The 14636-nt window shown below is 42.8% G+C and overlaps 1 protein-coding gene across 4 annotated transcripts in view; it reads left to right on the plus strand.

The window, feature by feature from the left end:
* The window catches only part of abcc1 (ATP-binding cassette, sub-family C (CFTR/MRP), member 1), a 67853-nt gene extending 53466 nt beyond the window's left edge, over nt 1–14387 (plus strand). For 3 of the 4 annotated variants that reach the window (XM_034113648.1, XM_034113649.1, XM_034113650.1), the window contains 10 exons: nt 5441–5648; nt 6539–6849; nt 6982–7181; nt 7312–7438; nt 9006–9107; nt 9497–9643; nt 9868–10026; nt 10814–10980; nt 12532–12726; nt 12945–14387. In XM_034113648.1, the coding sequence (XP_033969539.1) occupies nt 5441–5648; nt 6539–6849; nt 6982–7181; nt 7312–7438; nt 9006–9107; nt 9497–9643; nt 9868–10026; nt 10814–10980; nt 12532–12726; nt 12945–13053 (1725 nt within the window). In that variant the 3' untranslated portion in view covers nt 13054–14387. The remainder of the gene's footprint in view (nt 1–5440; nt 5649–6538; nt 6850–6981; nt 7182–7311; nt 7439–9005; nt 9108–9496; nt 9644–9867; nt 10027–10813; nt 10981–12531; nt 12727–12944) is intronic. The other variant, XR_004554574.1, reaches the window with a different exon arrangement.
* Nucleotides 14388–14636: the final 249 nt, after the last annotated feature.

Below are 14636 nucleotides of genomic sequence, written 5' to 3' on the forward strand. Positions count from 1 at the left end.
CATCAGAGAAGTAGTATGATGAGAATCAGGCAGGACCACAGTGACAGGTTCAGCCAGGACTCAGGATCCAGGACTCAGGATCCAGGACTCAGGACCACAGCAACAGGCACCGCCACGACTCAGGATCCCGGCGTAGACAGACACCAAAAAGAAAAGAAATTTAGGGGAAGCTGGGTTATTGGGAACATGAGAGTACACAGGTACAGACAGACAGAAGGAAGAAGTAAGGTGTCCCCCGACAGTCTAAGCCTATAGCAGCAAAACTAGGGGCTGAATCTAATCAGCCCTAACTATAAGCTTTATCAAAAAGGAATGTCTTAAGCGCACTCTTAAAAACGGATAGGGTGTCTGCCGCCCGAACACAAACTGGAAGCTGATTCCACAAAAGAGGAGCTTGATAAGAAAAGGCTCTGGCTCCCATTGTACTTTTAGAGACTCTAGGAACAACCAACAACCCTGCATTCTTGGAACGCAAGCACACATATATTTGCGGTACTCCCCAGAAATGGCAAGTGCACTATAAGTTATATTTGCACTTACCCATCCTCAAATGGATCCTTGCTCTCCCTGTATTCTTCTTCTTCAGAAGAGTCGAAGCCTTCAGGTTCTGATGCGCCATCTTCTTCACTGCTGCTCGCGAAAATAATCTCCAGCGTGTCTGCAACTGTAAAGTTTCGAGCCATTTTCTCTGTCTATCTATCTCTTCCTCACAGAATAAAAGACTAAAACTGATGGGAGACACCTGTTATATATTTTTTAATTGGTGGGTAGGTCCTTAGTGATTTCTCGAGTGTCCATTGGTCATTCCAGACCGACATGGCTGCCGGCCGAGATTTCCTTGACGGACACACAAATCCACCAATCACACACAGTGTAACGCCGAGTCACGCTCCTTTGAGCAGCCCTATTGGCTGCTGTGCCCTGGTTACAGTCTCACAGGAGGTACTGCTGGAAAGCTACACTTCCAGCGATTCCGCGGTTATCTGAATCATATTTATACTCTTTATAATCGAAAATATATGATTAAGTACGTAAAATATGCGCACCTCGACACGCCGGCGTGTCCACGTTAATTACTTTAAGGTCCCCTATTATGCAAAAATTCACTTTTTAATGTCTTTTATACATAAATATGTGTCCCCGGTGTGTCAGGAGTCACAAAGTGTCAGAAAATAAAACCCTCTCTTTCCCTCCATACCCACATCTCTGAAAACGGGGGAACAACGGAGCTGATCAAGATTTGCTGCGGTCATGACGACATAACTAAAATGTGAGCTGGCTTTACGCCCACGGCCCTATCAGAAACGTCGCTATCAGAAACAATGTGTGACGTGTTTTGGAAGTACTATGGTCTTTGTTTACATTAGCAAGCATCACTAACACTCAGAGCTAACCTGTACTGGAGAGAGTATGTGTAAAGAAGCCGGATATAAAAGGTACTCACCTTGTGGTAAACCCGCGAGAGAGAAAGAGTTTGAGCTCCATACTGTTTCAGAAATAATCCTTGATGTGGTTTGGAACATAATATGGCGTTTAATCACGGCAGTGTTTAGCTGAGTATCTGGGTAGAATTCTCCTGCATGAGCTATTTTTTTTTTTTTTAGGGTGATCTGTTTGGTATTTTGAGCAAAACACTTAATAGACATGTTTTTTATACAATCCCCTCCAAAACTATTGGAACAGCGAGGCAAATTGCTTTATTTTTGCTGTACACTGAAAATAATTAAGTTTGACATCAAAAGATGAATATGAGACAAAAGGTCAGTATTTCAGCTTTTCATTCCAGGTATTTACATCTAGATCTGTTAAACAACTGAGAAAATAGCACCTTGTGTTTAAACCCACCCATTTTTAAAGTGAGCAAAAGTATATAGGAACAGAGACTTAAAGGTCCCATGTCATGGCCATTTCCACTGATCATAATTCCATTGTTGAGGTATACTAAAATAGATTTATACCGTGCAATTTTTCCAAACTCACATTGGTTTCTCATACAGCATCTCTGTATAGTATGTGTATTCACCGGTATTCACTCTCTGTCCTAAACGGCTTGTTGGAGCTCCTGCCCCCCCCTCCCTGTGAGCCCAGTGTGCTCTGATTGGTCGAGAAGCTGACAGGCTCGTTGTTGCTCGCACACACACAGACACACACACTGCTGCGGGCTGCTGGAGGAACAGACAGGCTTGGCGATAAAGCTAGAGCAAGCTAAACTCATCCTGAGCACACACAAACACTCACATCCGAAGTAAAAACAATAAGTGTGGCTTGATATGGAGTAAGAAAAAGGTTTATAACGCTGTGAGCATGGGTCTGCGGAGAGCATTTCTCCGCGATCCCAACGTAGTAGTCCGAAAAACGTTTACCCATTTAAACAGTCGTGGTAGATACCTTGTTTGTTTTAAACATCATAAATACACGAACAACAATGAGTACTTACAGGTTGTGTACCCGAATCTCCCGCTGGTCCAAACAAAGTAGGAACAGCATCGTTCTTCAGTGCCCTACGCTGTACATATCCGGCATGAATCGCTGAAAGGTTTGGGAAGCTTTGTTTCGTGAAAGGCTGGCAGAGGGTGTGGCCTCTGGGCACTGTGACGTGTGACACGTCACGATACCCAGGAAGAAAATGAGAAATCTCCAACGAGGCGTTTTGGAGAGGTCTTTTCTGTGTTAGAGTTTTACTCCCTACAGGGTGTACTTTGAGGGGTTTTGACTCTGCAGACCGTTTACATGCATAAAAACCTTCATAACACACAAGGGGACGGGTAATAACCGGAAAAGCATGACATGGGACCTTTAAAATAGTGTGAAAAGTGAATAATACTTAGTATTTAATTGCAAATCCTTTGCTTGCAATAACTGCATCAAGCCTGCAACCCACTTACATCACCAGACTTTTGCATTCTTCTTTTGTGATGCTTTTCCAGGCTTTCAGCCCAGCCTCTTTCAGTTGTTGTTTGTTTCGGGGGGTTCCTCTCTTCAGTCTCCTCTTTAGCGGGTGAAATGCACGCTCAACAGGGTTTAAGTCTGGAGATTGACTTGGCCAGTAAAAGAACTTCCACTTCTTCCCCTGATGAACTCCTTGGTGGTTTTGGCAGTGTGTTTTGGATTGTTGTCTTGCTGCATGATGAAGGATCTCCCGATCAGTTTGGTTGCATTTCTCTTTAAATTGGCAGACAAAATGTTTCTTCAGACTTCTGAGTTCATTTAGCTGCTGCCATCATGTGTTACATCATCAATGAAGATCAATGAGCCCGTCACAGAAGAAGCCATGCAAGCCCAAGCCATGACTTTACCTCCACCATGTTTCACAGATGAGCTTGTGTGTTTGGAATTATGAGCGGATCATTTCTTTTTCCACACGTTAGGCATTCCATGACTTTGGTAAAGGTTCATCTTTGTCTCATCTGTCCATAAAAATGTGTCCCAGAACTTTTGAGCCTCTTCTCTGTACTTTTTGGTAAATCCAAATCTGGCCTTCCTGTTCTTAAAGCTAATGAGTGCTTTGCATCTTCTGGTGTAGCCTCTGTACTTTTCTTCCCAAAGTCTTCTGCTAACGCTGGATTGTGAGACCTTCACTCCTGCCCTCTGGAGGTTGTTGGTGATGGTTTCTTTACAGTTCTCACAATGTTTCTGTCATCAACTGCTGATGTTTTCCTTGGTCGACCAGTTTGAAGTCTGATGCTCAGTACACCAGTGCTTGCTTTCTTCTTAAGGACATGCTAAATGGTTGTACTGGCTATGGCCAATGTTTGTGCAACGGCTCTGATGTATTTTCCATCTTCTCTCAGTTTCAAAATTGCACACATTGCAGACACACACACCGTTAATATTGGGTATTTTATTTGGTTCGGGATTCCTATGAATGACTGCCCAGGAGAAACGCAGTGAAGCGTTTAAGACTGCGACTCCGCCTCCTGGTCTCAACTCTAGTTTCTCATGGATTAAGTCCAAAAAGTCCTACAATATAGGCCGAAATTAGATCTGCACCTTCCAAAGTAGGATGAATGCCATCTCCAATTATTTACGAAGCCCACATCGTTTGCTGGACACCACCAAGACAACCAGCGCTGAAATTATGACATGTCATCATTGATTAGATTGGGGAGGGGACCAGAGAAAATTACGATGTCCGACATTGTTTTAGCATATCTACACACAGACGCCACATTAACTTTGGTGCATTCTGATTGGCGTAAACGAACATCATTACCACAGACGTGAATAACAATCCTACTGTATTTACGTTTATTCTTAGCCAGCAGTTTAAGATGCGTCTCAACGTCGCCCGCTCTGGCCCCCGGAATGCATGTGACTGTAGAGGCTTCGGTCTCTAAATTCACGTATCTCAGAATAGAGCTACCAATAACCAGAGTTGGCTTCTCAGCGGGTGCCTCGCTGAGTGGGGAAAATCTGTTAGATACGTGAAGGGTTGGTGGGGACCTCGTGCCGGTCCGCACCGGGTAACACAGGCTTTACTGTAGCTGAGTTACTTTCTAAAATGCGGAGCCGGCCTTCTATTTCTATGATTCCCGCCTCCAACCTAGCAACTGTACTACATTTAACACATGTACCGGTACCAGTAAAGGAGGTAGAGAAGTAACGGCACATGAGACAGGTAGAGCAGAAAGAACACCCGAGGGTGGGGAAAGAGCCATGGCTATATATCGAGCTAAACTAGCTACCGTTAACAGATCCGTAAGGAGTGTAAGCAACTGTGGAGTTACAGTCGCTAAGAGAAGGAGAGTTGTGAGTGCTTAAGCTGTAGTAACGTGTGATTACAACGTCAGGTAGCTGCCGTGATCAAGAATTTAACTAGATCGATTTACGTTAAGATAATATAAGCTATCACTACATGGAGCAGAACAGACACACACAAATTCCTCGTACGTGTAAACCTACCTGGTAATAAACCTGTTTCTGATTCTGATTCTGATGTTGTGGGGATTATCTGTATATATACCTGTTCTGAAAGGTCCCAGTCTGCCACACCGCTAAGAAAGACACCACCAAGCAAGCAAACTGCACCATGAATACTGAGGAGCTCTCAGAGTATCTGTCCACAGGACCACTTTAAGCCATACACTCCACAGAGCTGGCCGTCATGAAACGCATTCAACTTCAAGGAGCAGTTTTTAAAAGAAGAATGACATTAAATCTCATTGGATTGATGTGCCGACCCTATAGAGACACCCCTCACGAGACGTGCAGATGTATTTGCTGCAAAAGGTGACTCTACTAAGTACTGACTTTAGGGGGGGGATATTTATGCACTATTTGACCTCTTCAAACTGGTAGGCATGTTCTGTACTTAATTGTTGGAAAAAAAACACCAAGGGGGGTGAATACTTTGCAAGGCACTGTAACAATCATCATATATATATATTTGTGCGGTATGTGATGGTCCGTAACAGCCTGATCCTCTCCTCTCCCTCCCCAGGTAAAGCTGTCTGTGTTCTGGTCTTATCTGAAAGCCATTGGGGTGCTTCTGTCTTGCATCAGTCTGATGCTGTTCCTCACCCATCACCTGCTCTCCCTTTTCTCCAACTACTGGCTGAGCCTGTGGACCGACGACCCCGTGGTGAACGGCACTCAGCCCAACAGAAAGATGAGACTGGGGGTGTACGGAGCTCTCGGCCTGTCTCAGGGTGAGGAGTGGTAACGGATGCACAATACAGATGTGACAAAGCAACCAATGCCAGATCAATGTCTAGCTGTAGCTTGTTTGCTCTTGAATGCCAAATAGAATCCATGTGGATTTTTGAATAAGCTTGTAGCGTCCAAAATCAAGAAGAAATAAAACTGAAAATGAACTCCAAATAAAGCTGCCGCAGGGGTAAATGATCCTAGTCCAGGGAAAAGTCCTTTCTGTGCATTTTATTCTATGATCCAATATCATCAAGAACAGTTTTATTTTCCCTGAGCCTCTCCTAAGGCCTCCTTTTGCTTTCCCTGCTAAAAAAACATATGCCAACTGGTGCACTCCTCCCACCAGCACTTGTCTCCAATATATACAATTACACCAGGTGCCCAAATCACTCAGTGCCCAAAGATGCATTCAAAACAAAGCATAAATAATTACCATAAACAATAATATGCCATAATGGCTCTTACAAAGCTATTTGCAATTTCACGACATTGAGAACAACATAATTCGACCACTTTTGCTGCATTAGGATCAATTCTATAAACCTCTGAAAATGCCTTCTTAATTGGCTTCATATTGATCTGGTGGGCCTTCATAAAGAGCGGAGAAGAGCATTAACAAATGCTGTTTTCCTCAGCATTGTGTGTTTGTGACTGGTAGATAGATAATAGTTCTATATGATTATAATATTCTGAGAAAACTTTGAAAAATGATCAACCCCTGACGTTCACTTCATTTGCACTTCATCCTCACTTTAAATGAATCAAATGTTTTTTGAAACAGAAAGATTAGATGTGATGTTTTAAGACAGCAGGGGTTGTGTATTTAAGAGTCATACAGCACATACAGTAGGAATCATCGCACCCAATGAAGCTCAATACTCTTTTGTAGGTGTGGCAGTTTTCGGATACTCCATCTCCATATCCATTGGGGGCATCCTGGCCTCCCGCTGCCTACACAATTCAATGCTGTATGACGTCCTGCGCTCACCTATATCTTTCTTTGAGCGAACCCCAAGCGGCAACCTGGTGAACCGCTTTGCCAAAGAGATGGACACCATTGACTCAGTGATCCCCAGCATTATTAAGATGTTCATGGGCTCCATGTTAAACGTGTTGGGTTCTTGTGTGATTATCCTGATCGCCACACCGCTGGTAGCTATCATAATTCCTGTTCTCGGCCTGCTCTACTTTTTTGTGCAGGTTAGTTGGAAGTTGACATATGACATAACAATAGTTGTCTTTCTTTTTATACATTTTGCGCAAAAAAGGTATGTTTTTTTCTGTCTGGTTTATTGATTTGACTAAATGTGTCTCTGTCTTTCCTCCGTCCAGAGGTTTTATGTTGCGTCATCTCGCCAGCTGAAGCGTCTGGAGTCGGTCAGTCGTTCACCCATCTTCACCCACTTCAATGAAACTCTGCTGGGCACCTCTGTCATCAGAGCCTTTGGTGAACAGGAGCGCTTTATCTGTGAGAGTGACCTGCGGGTGGACCATAACCAGAAGGCTTACTATCCCAGCATAGTAGCCAACAGGTTGGGGACATTAAGGACTCATTCTTACTGAATGTACTACCTGCTGGAAACAGTCTTCCCACTGATTGCATACACTGTGCCTTAGTTGGCACCATAGTCTTATTTCCTTGTTGGGTCTGTTTCTGTTAAGGTGGCTGGCTGTTCGCCTGGAGTTTGTAGGAAACTGCATCGTGTCATTTGCTGCTATGCTTGCTGTCATAGCCAGAGAGAGCCTCAGTCCAGGCATCATGGGTTTGGCTATCTCTTATGCCCTCCAGGTAAACACTCTTTTTGACTTTTACGCAGAGATGGAGCACTCGAGTCCTGGACTCGGACTCGAGTGCCGATTTTCGCGACTCATGACTCGACTCGGACTCGCGCACTGATTGACGCGGACTCGGACTTGTGAATTCTCACGCACGTTGACACTGACTCGTGAATTCTCAGATTCGACTTGTACATTAACGCTCCGACTTGGACTCTGATTCGAGCAAGTTTTGTCTCGAGTCAGATGTACTCTGTCCTGGCGTGTGCACCTGCGAGGCAAGTTCACGTACTGGGCCCCGCTATTCCAGTCTACAGAGTCCAGAGACACACCCCGCATCGTGCTGTATGCTTTCACACATTCTGCTTCCACATTGGGAAAGAGCAGCGCAAAATGCTCGTTATGTGGAAAAAAGATTGAAGAGATTACGGATCGAGTTCAGACATATAGGCTGTCTTGAACACTATCATCAGAGTAACGTGATCTAATCAATACATAAAGATTCAGCCGATAACACGAAAGCACATGGCTACTTAACATGCAGCATGACGTCATTTTGCATGCTAAGTAGCCATGTGCTTTCTGGGGCTTAATCTTCATTGATATCATTTAAACATTCACTATAATAATTGTAGTGTCCCCGGCTGAATGATGGTCAGACTCTCTAACCGATGGTATCTGTTTATTGCACACCCCTGCTTGTATACAATCATTACCAACGTAAGAGCGTGTGCCCTGATCAGCCAGGTGCTAAAAACCCAATGTAACTATTAAGTATATATTAATTTAATATATTTATTTATTCGTCATCTATGTGTGTCAAGTGTTTACACTGCTCCGTTGTCCATTAACTTCCGGTAAAAGTTCCTTCAAAATAAGAGTCCCGATCTTATTACTATCAAAATAAAAGTGCAAAACGAAAACTTTACCATAGGAACATTTGAAAGTTGGCATACAAATATAATCACATCTCTAAAAGGTAACACGTTTTAAATATAGTTAGACATATTAAAGGTCATTTACAATAATAATAATATTAATATTAGTAATAAGCTTTATATTTGTATAGCACCTATTACAAGAATTGTAGCCAAACTGGCTTCACAGCAGTTCAATAGGCAGATTAGTATAACATGACAGGATAAAAGCAATGTAGAGGAGCAGCTACATTTCAACACATATATCCATGAAGATTAATACATGAAGACTTGTGACTCGGACTTGACTTGGACTCTTCTTAGGTGACTCGGACTTGGACTTGAACACAGGTAATGCTGACTCGGACTCGACTCGGACTCTCCCTAGGTGACTCGGACTTGGACTCGAAAAGTGGGGACTCGAGAGTGACTTGGACTCATGAATTGGTGACTTGACTACAACACTGCTTTTACCTGAGATAAAGTATGTTGTCTTCATGAATTCCAGTACCAATTTAACAACCAATGTTGAAGAAAACTGTTAAATGATTGGTTATCCAAAGTCGGTGGCATTTCTAAAAAAGACACAAAACCTTTGTTTTTTTTAATTCTGCATGTTTTTGTTTCTTCTCTCTATTTGTCATTCCTCTGTTGTGTGTGTAGCTGACTGCCTCTCTAACCTGGCTGGTGAGGATGTCCTCTGAAGTGGAGACCAACATAGTGGCTGTGGAGAGAGTGAAAGAGTACAGGGACACAGAGAAGGAGGTGCAAACATGGGATCTCCTTGCTTCTTCTTGGTGCTAGATAGAACCTACAATTTAGGATTAAAGAGAGAGGAAACTTCTAAATTGTACAAGTTGTTTAATTTGATACAATGAAGTTAATGATGATGACCTCAAGGCCACACACAACACACTTACATGCTGTACCATACAACCTTCATTTACAATTTTGTTTCTATACCCCCACAGACACATACCTGTAAGTGTGTGTGTATCTATGTGAGTGTGTATATATATATAATTATCTCATCATCTGTGTGTGTGTGTGTGTGTGTATATATATATATATGTATATATATATGTGCGTGTGTTTATATATATATATATATATACATACCTACATATTTAACATTTCTGTCCTCTGACCACTAGGCAGAGTGGGAACAAGAGACCTCCAGCCTCCCCCCGGGGTGGCCCACTGAGGGCTGCATTGAAATGAGGGGCCTCTGCCTGCGTTACCGCCAAGATCTGGACCTCGCCATTCGCAACATCACCATCAACATCAGCAGCGGAGAGAAGGTGTGCTTTACATCACTACACTGACAGCAGGGGGCCACTCACAATGCTCATATTGATTGTGGGTGAATTCAGGGGTCGTGTTTGATAGAATGTCACTGTACTTGGGTGATATGACGGATAGTGTTGGACAGTATAAGACTTTTATTTGCATTTTCTCTGTGTTGAGTTATGCATGTGAACAGTGTCTCCGGCCAGTAACCTTTGCTGTTACGTCTTTCTACAAGGTGGGGATTGTAGGGCGCACTGGAGCGGGGAAATCCTCCCTAATGCTGGGATTGTTCCGTATCATCGAGGCAGCGGAGGGCCACATCTTTATTGATGGGGTTGACATTGCTCAGCTGGGCCTCCATGAGCTTCGCTCCAGAATCACCATCATACCACAGGTCAGTGCAGAGAGGACACAAGAGGTTTGGATTTCAATTTGAATGTTCTGCAAGGGTTTGAAAATCAATGCTGGCCCAAAGTAAACTGAATATAGTTTTTCCAAGCAAAAGAAAAACACATTGTCCTAATTCAAAGGGGACACTTCCTTTTAGGTCTGTCTTTTGACACATGATTTGTTTAATCACATTGTGGGAAGTGTAGCTTTGAGGCCTTTATAGCAACCTTCCAAGGAAAGGGGCGAGAATTGTGGCCCCCCTCATCTGAGAAATCTAGATAACAAAACAGTTGGTTGAATTGATTTATTTAAAACAAGGGACAGTGTACATTAATCAACATGTTAAAAACATGTAAAAGTACTCAAATTAGCCAAAAGGCTAGTTTTCACCGATAGTCCCTTTGCCAGATGGTGATAGGCATCCTAAAAGCAAGAATTAAAATACCACTACATTGTTATACCAAAAAATGTACATATTTACAATAGACGACATCACTGAATACAGGTAAGGAGCAAGTCATGATAATAAAGAAAACATTCACAATACGCACTCACACACACACCTACACCCACACATCAGTGCTGACACTGTTGGTTATTAATGAGCCACTTTTTAACACTGTGCTTGAATGTGTAGTAAGATGAGGACTCTCTTATTGGTGGTATTGACTCTCTTATTAGCGGTATTGAATTCCATTGATGGGATGCGTTCAATGAAAAGACAGCCTGGCTAAATGCACTTTTCCTAAATGGGATGGGACAGAGACTTAAATCCCTTCCCCTCTTCACAGGACCCAGTGCTGTTTTCAGGCTCCCTGAGGATGAACCTGGATCCTTTTGACAGCTACTCTGATGAGGAAGTATGGAGAGCTCTGGAGTATTCACATCTCAAGAGCTTCGTATCCGGCCTGCCAGACAAACTCAACCATGAGTGTAGTGAAGGAGGAGAGAACCTCAGGTAACTGATTAATATGCAGCCATGCCAACTAGCAAAAACTCAGCTCAGCTGCAGAGAGAACAAGGCATTTGTTTGAATGTGGCTTGTGAAAGTGAAGTAAGTATTTGTTTGCAAACGTAGCCAATAGGGGAATCATCACCTACACTGTTCTCACTTGGCAATTCATTCCATTTACTTCTACTTGGCTTTTTTATTTATACAGTTACGATCAGGCACAGTCAAAAGCCTTTCTCATTGAAAGCTTTTCTCTTTCCTGGTACACCTGTAATGTGAAACATCTGCAGTTTGTGTTGATTTCCTTTATTTGGAATTGGCTCTAACACTGCCATCAGTGCCGGACTGGGACAATAAGTCAGGCAGGGAATAATACACCCAGCCAGGCCATACCAGTTTTTAGTTTTTTTCGGGACATAGGTTACTATTTCAATCTGGTAACCTATCCATGTGAACATGTTTTAAGTGGGGGTGGACCTCAGATACTCTAGGGCAGGGATGGGCAAATGTCGGCCCGGGGGCCTGAGGAACAGCAGGGTGTCTTAGCTAGGTTCAAGTTAGACAACTACAATTACATACAATACATGCAATTTGTGTGTGTGTGTGTGTGTGTGTTCCAAGTGAATCTGCGGCCCCCTGGTGGCCAGTACATACATTATGTGGCCCCCACCACCATCCAAGTTGCCCATCCCTGCTCTAGGGGGTCCGGGGGCATGCTCCCCTTGGAAGTTTTTATTTTTTATTTTGGGGGTAAATGCATCAATCTGGTGGAATTTGAAGGGAAAATAAAGAGAATAGATCTATGGAAACACCCATATGAAATAGACCTGTATACATTTCAATAATCCTAAAATCGTAAGAATATGGCCATAACCAATAAGATACCATATCCAATATGAAAAAACATTGAAACTTGTTTATTTATTTATTTTTGGTTCATTTATAGTTGTGAGTGTGTCTGCTGAATCAGCCTCTCCTCTCTCCCTCCTCTCCCTCCTCTCCCTCCTCTCCCTCCTCTCCCCCCTCTCCCCCCTGCTCCTCTGTGATGCAGCAGGAAAGACTAGTTTTAGCTCTCAACAAGTTTTGTAAGTTTATCTTATCTTATTTCACCTAGCTAACATTTTATTTTTGTATTCATGCATATTTTACTAATCTGTCCCCTTTCAAATAAATATGTGTTTACATGAATGGTGACCAAACCATTTGAGACCCACTGAGATAGCTTGGACTAAAGTTAACTATCTAAACACTCAAATAGTCCTTTACCTAACTGAGCTGTAGTTACCTGAGCCTCTCAGTCTGACAGCAGAGTCACTCGCGCCACACATACCGACACCCTGCCGAGCTTGATTGACACACAGAGACCCATCGAGGGCTTTAATGTATGATCGGTGTGACAGTGGCCATGTCGGCAGGCCACATCATGTAGACAGCCAGTCCCCCTGTGTGAGGCAGGCCCACATTAACGCAGCGTCCTGTTCCCAATTCATACCAAAAAAAACTGCCAGAAATCCTAAGTATCTGTTGGCTTATGGAAGCATGTGTGTTTCCCACCAGTGTAGGTCAGAGGCAGCTGCTGTGTTTGGCCCGAGCTCTGCTGAGGAAGACCAAAATCCTGGTTTTGGATGAGGCCACAGCTGCTGTGGACATGGAGACAGACAACCTGATCCAGTCCACCATCCGCTCACAGTTTGACGACTGCACCGTCCTCACCATTGCTCATCGGCTCAACACCATCATGGACTACTCCAGGTAGAGTGAGTGAGTGAGTGAGTGAGTGAGTGAGTGAGTGAGTGAGTGAGTGAGTGAGTGAGTGAGTGAGTGAGTGAGTGAGTGAGTGAGTGAGTGAGTGAGTGAGTGAGTGAGTGAGTGAGTGAGTGAGTGAGTGAGTGAGTGAGTGAGTGAGTGAGTGAGTGTTCGTTCTTTTGCTCCTCGTACTGTGACAGTTCATCAGTGTTCTGATCCTCTAGGGTCCTGGTGTTGGACAAAGGAGAGATGACAGAGTTTGACACCCCTTCCAATCTCATTGCTCAAAGAGGAGCATTCTACAAAATGGCCAAGGACGCCGGGCTGGTGTGAAGCAGGAGGCTCCTCACTCTGTCCAGAATCGCCTCTGAGCCACCACAGCTCCTCTGCCGTCCTGCAATTAGGTCCTGAAATAAAGAGGGACAGGGAGATAAAGTGAGGAGTTGTTCTACACTTTGGAACAACTGTGTTTGACTATTAAAGCAAGGGTGTTAATGAGAACAAGGGTTTTAGTTGGACCTGCTCCAACACTGCTGGTTTTAGTAAGCAATACTGAAGTCAGAAGACGACATAAAGTATGTTGTCTTGTAAGTACAAAATCATATAGTGCCAAAGATTGCCTTCAAACATCCCAGTTGTTTTCAAATGCAGATGTCCCAGTTCCATAATATATAGTTAGAACGTACAACATTTCCTCCATATTAGTCGTTTGGACTATGCTGTTTTTTACGGTTACTATTGAAGAAATCAACTACTTTACAGTTTCATGCTAACAGTACCACCTGTAACCTGCACTCAGTGTAACGGATAAGGCAGGCATTATCATATCATTTCTTATTTGAAGGAAAATATAAAACATCCAAGAGCTTATCTGTAAAGCAGGTGTCATAGGGCACATTAAAGTTGAATCAAATCAATTTATAATTAGTAGCAAGTGGAACTGGGACTCAGCTGATTCTTGGACCTTATAGCTACCAAAGCTAGCTGAAATAGGGCAATGCACTTGTTTCTTATAGTTGAATGTAACATCAGTTGGAGTGATTCTTCTGAGAGAGAGAGGAGTGTTTTGCGGTTGTCTTATTTTCAGAGCATCATCACAACGATGTGGCCATGTGACGAGCAACACAAGGTGTGCCAACTGATTGGTCAGAAACAATAGTTGCGCTGATGATGTGACAGGAAGGGAAGGCTTGTGACATTGAACATCATCGCATAAAACACAACAATGCAAAACTTCTGGGAAACCTTTAGATAGATAACACTGACTGTTACTTTACATCCACCACTGATTGTATTTATTGTGTGTTTGTGTTTAATCGACAGCTTTAAATGTATGTGTTCATGCAAGTTGCTGATAAGGTCAGAGACTTATTTTAGGTGAATTCTAATGAGGTGACATTGTACTGAATGTACACAAAATGAATGCTTATAATTTCTTAATGTTCATTTTGTCGTTTTATGTACCCATTATAAATATTTGTATTGTGACTGACAGCAGTTTAGAAGTTGATTCGACAGGGTTTTTTACATTGCCGTTTTGGTGATAGTAAGTTACTGCGTTATTTTGACCGTTTTGATAAGATGCTGACATGGAGAAATAAATTCCCACAGTTTAGAGTGTGCACGAGGTAGCAGTTTAATGCTCTGAGAAACTCTGGTTATAGTAATACAAAAAAACATTCAAGTTCAGGTCAATGAATCTTAAAAATACACAGCAGAAAGTAATGATGTGAGTGCATTGAGCTACTGTACTGTATATTGTTATGATGTATCACTATAAAGACGTTACTGCTTTGCACTGCTGTCATTAAAAGAACATTACCTTGAAAAACAAATTCCTCCCTTCCTGATTCCATTTTGAAACGTGTAACTAAATTTTATGTTATTAAGCCAACCTACATACAAGACATAATGTA

This window comes from Trematomus bernacchii, unplaced genomic scaffold (assembly GCF_902827165.1).
Source record: "Trematomus bernacchii unplaced genomic scaffold, fTreBer1.1, whole genome shotgun sequence".
NCBI classification, from domain to species: Eukaryota; Metazoa; Chordata; class Actinopteri; order Perciformes; family Nototheniidae; genus Trematomus; species Trematomus bernacchii.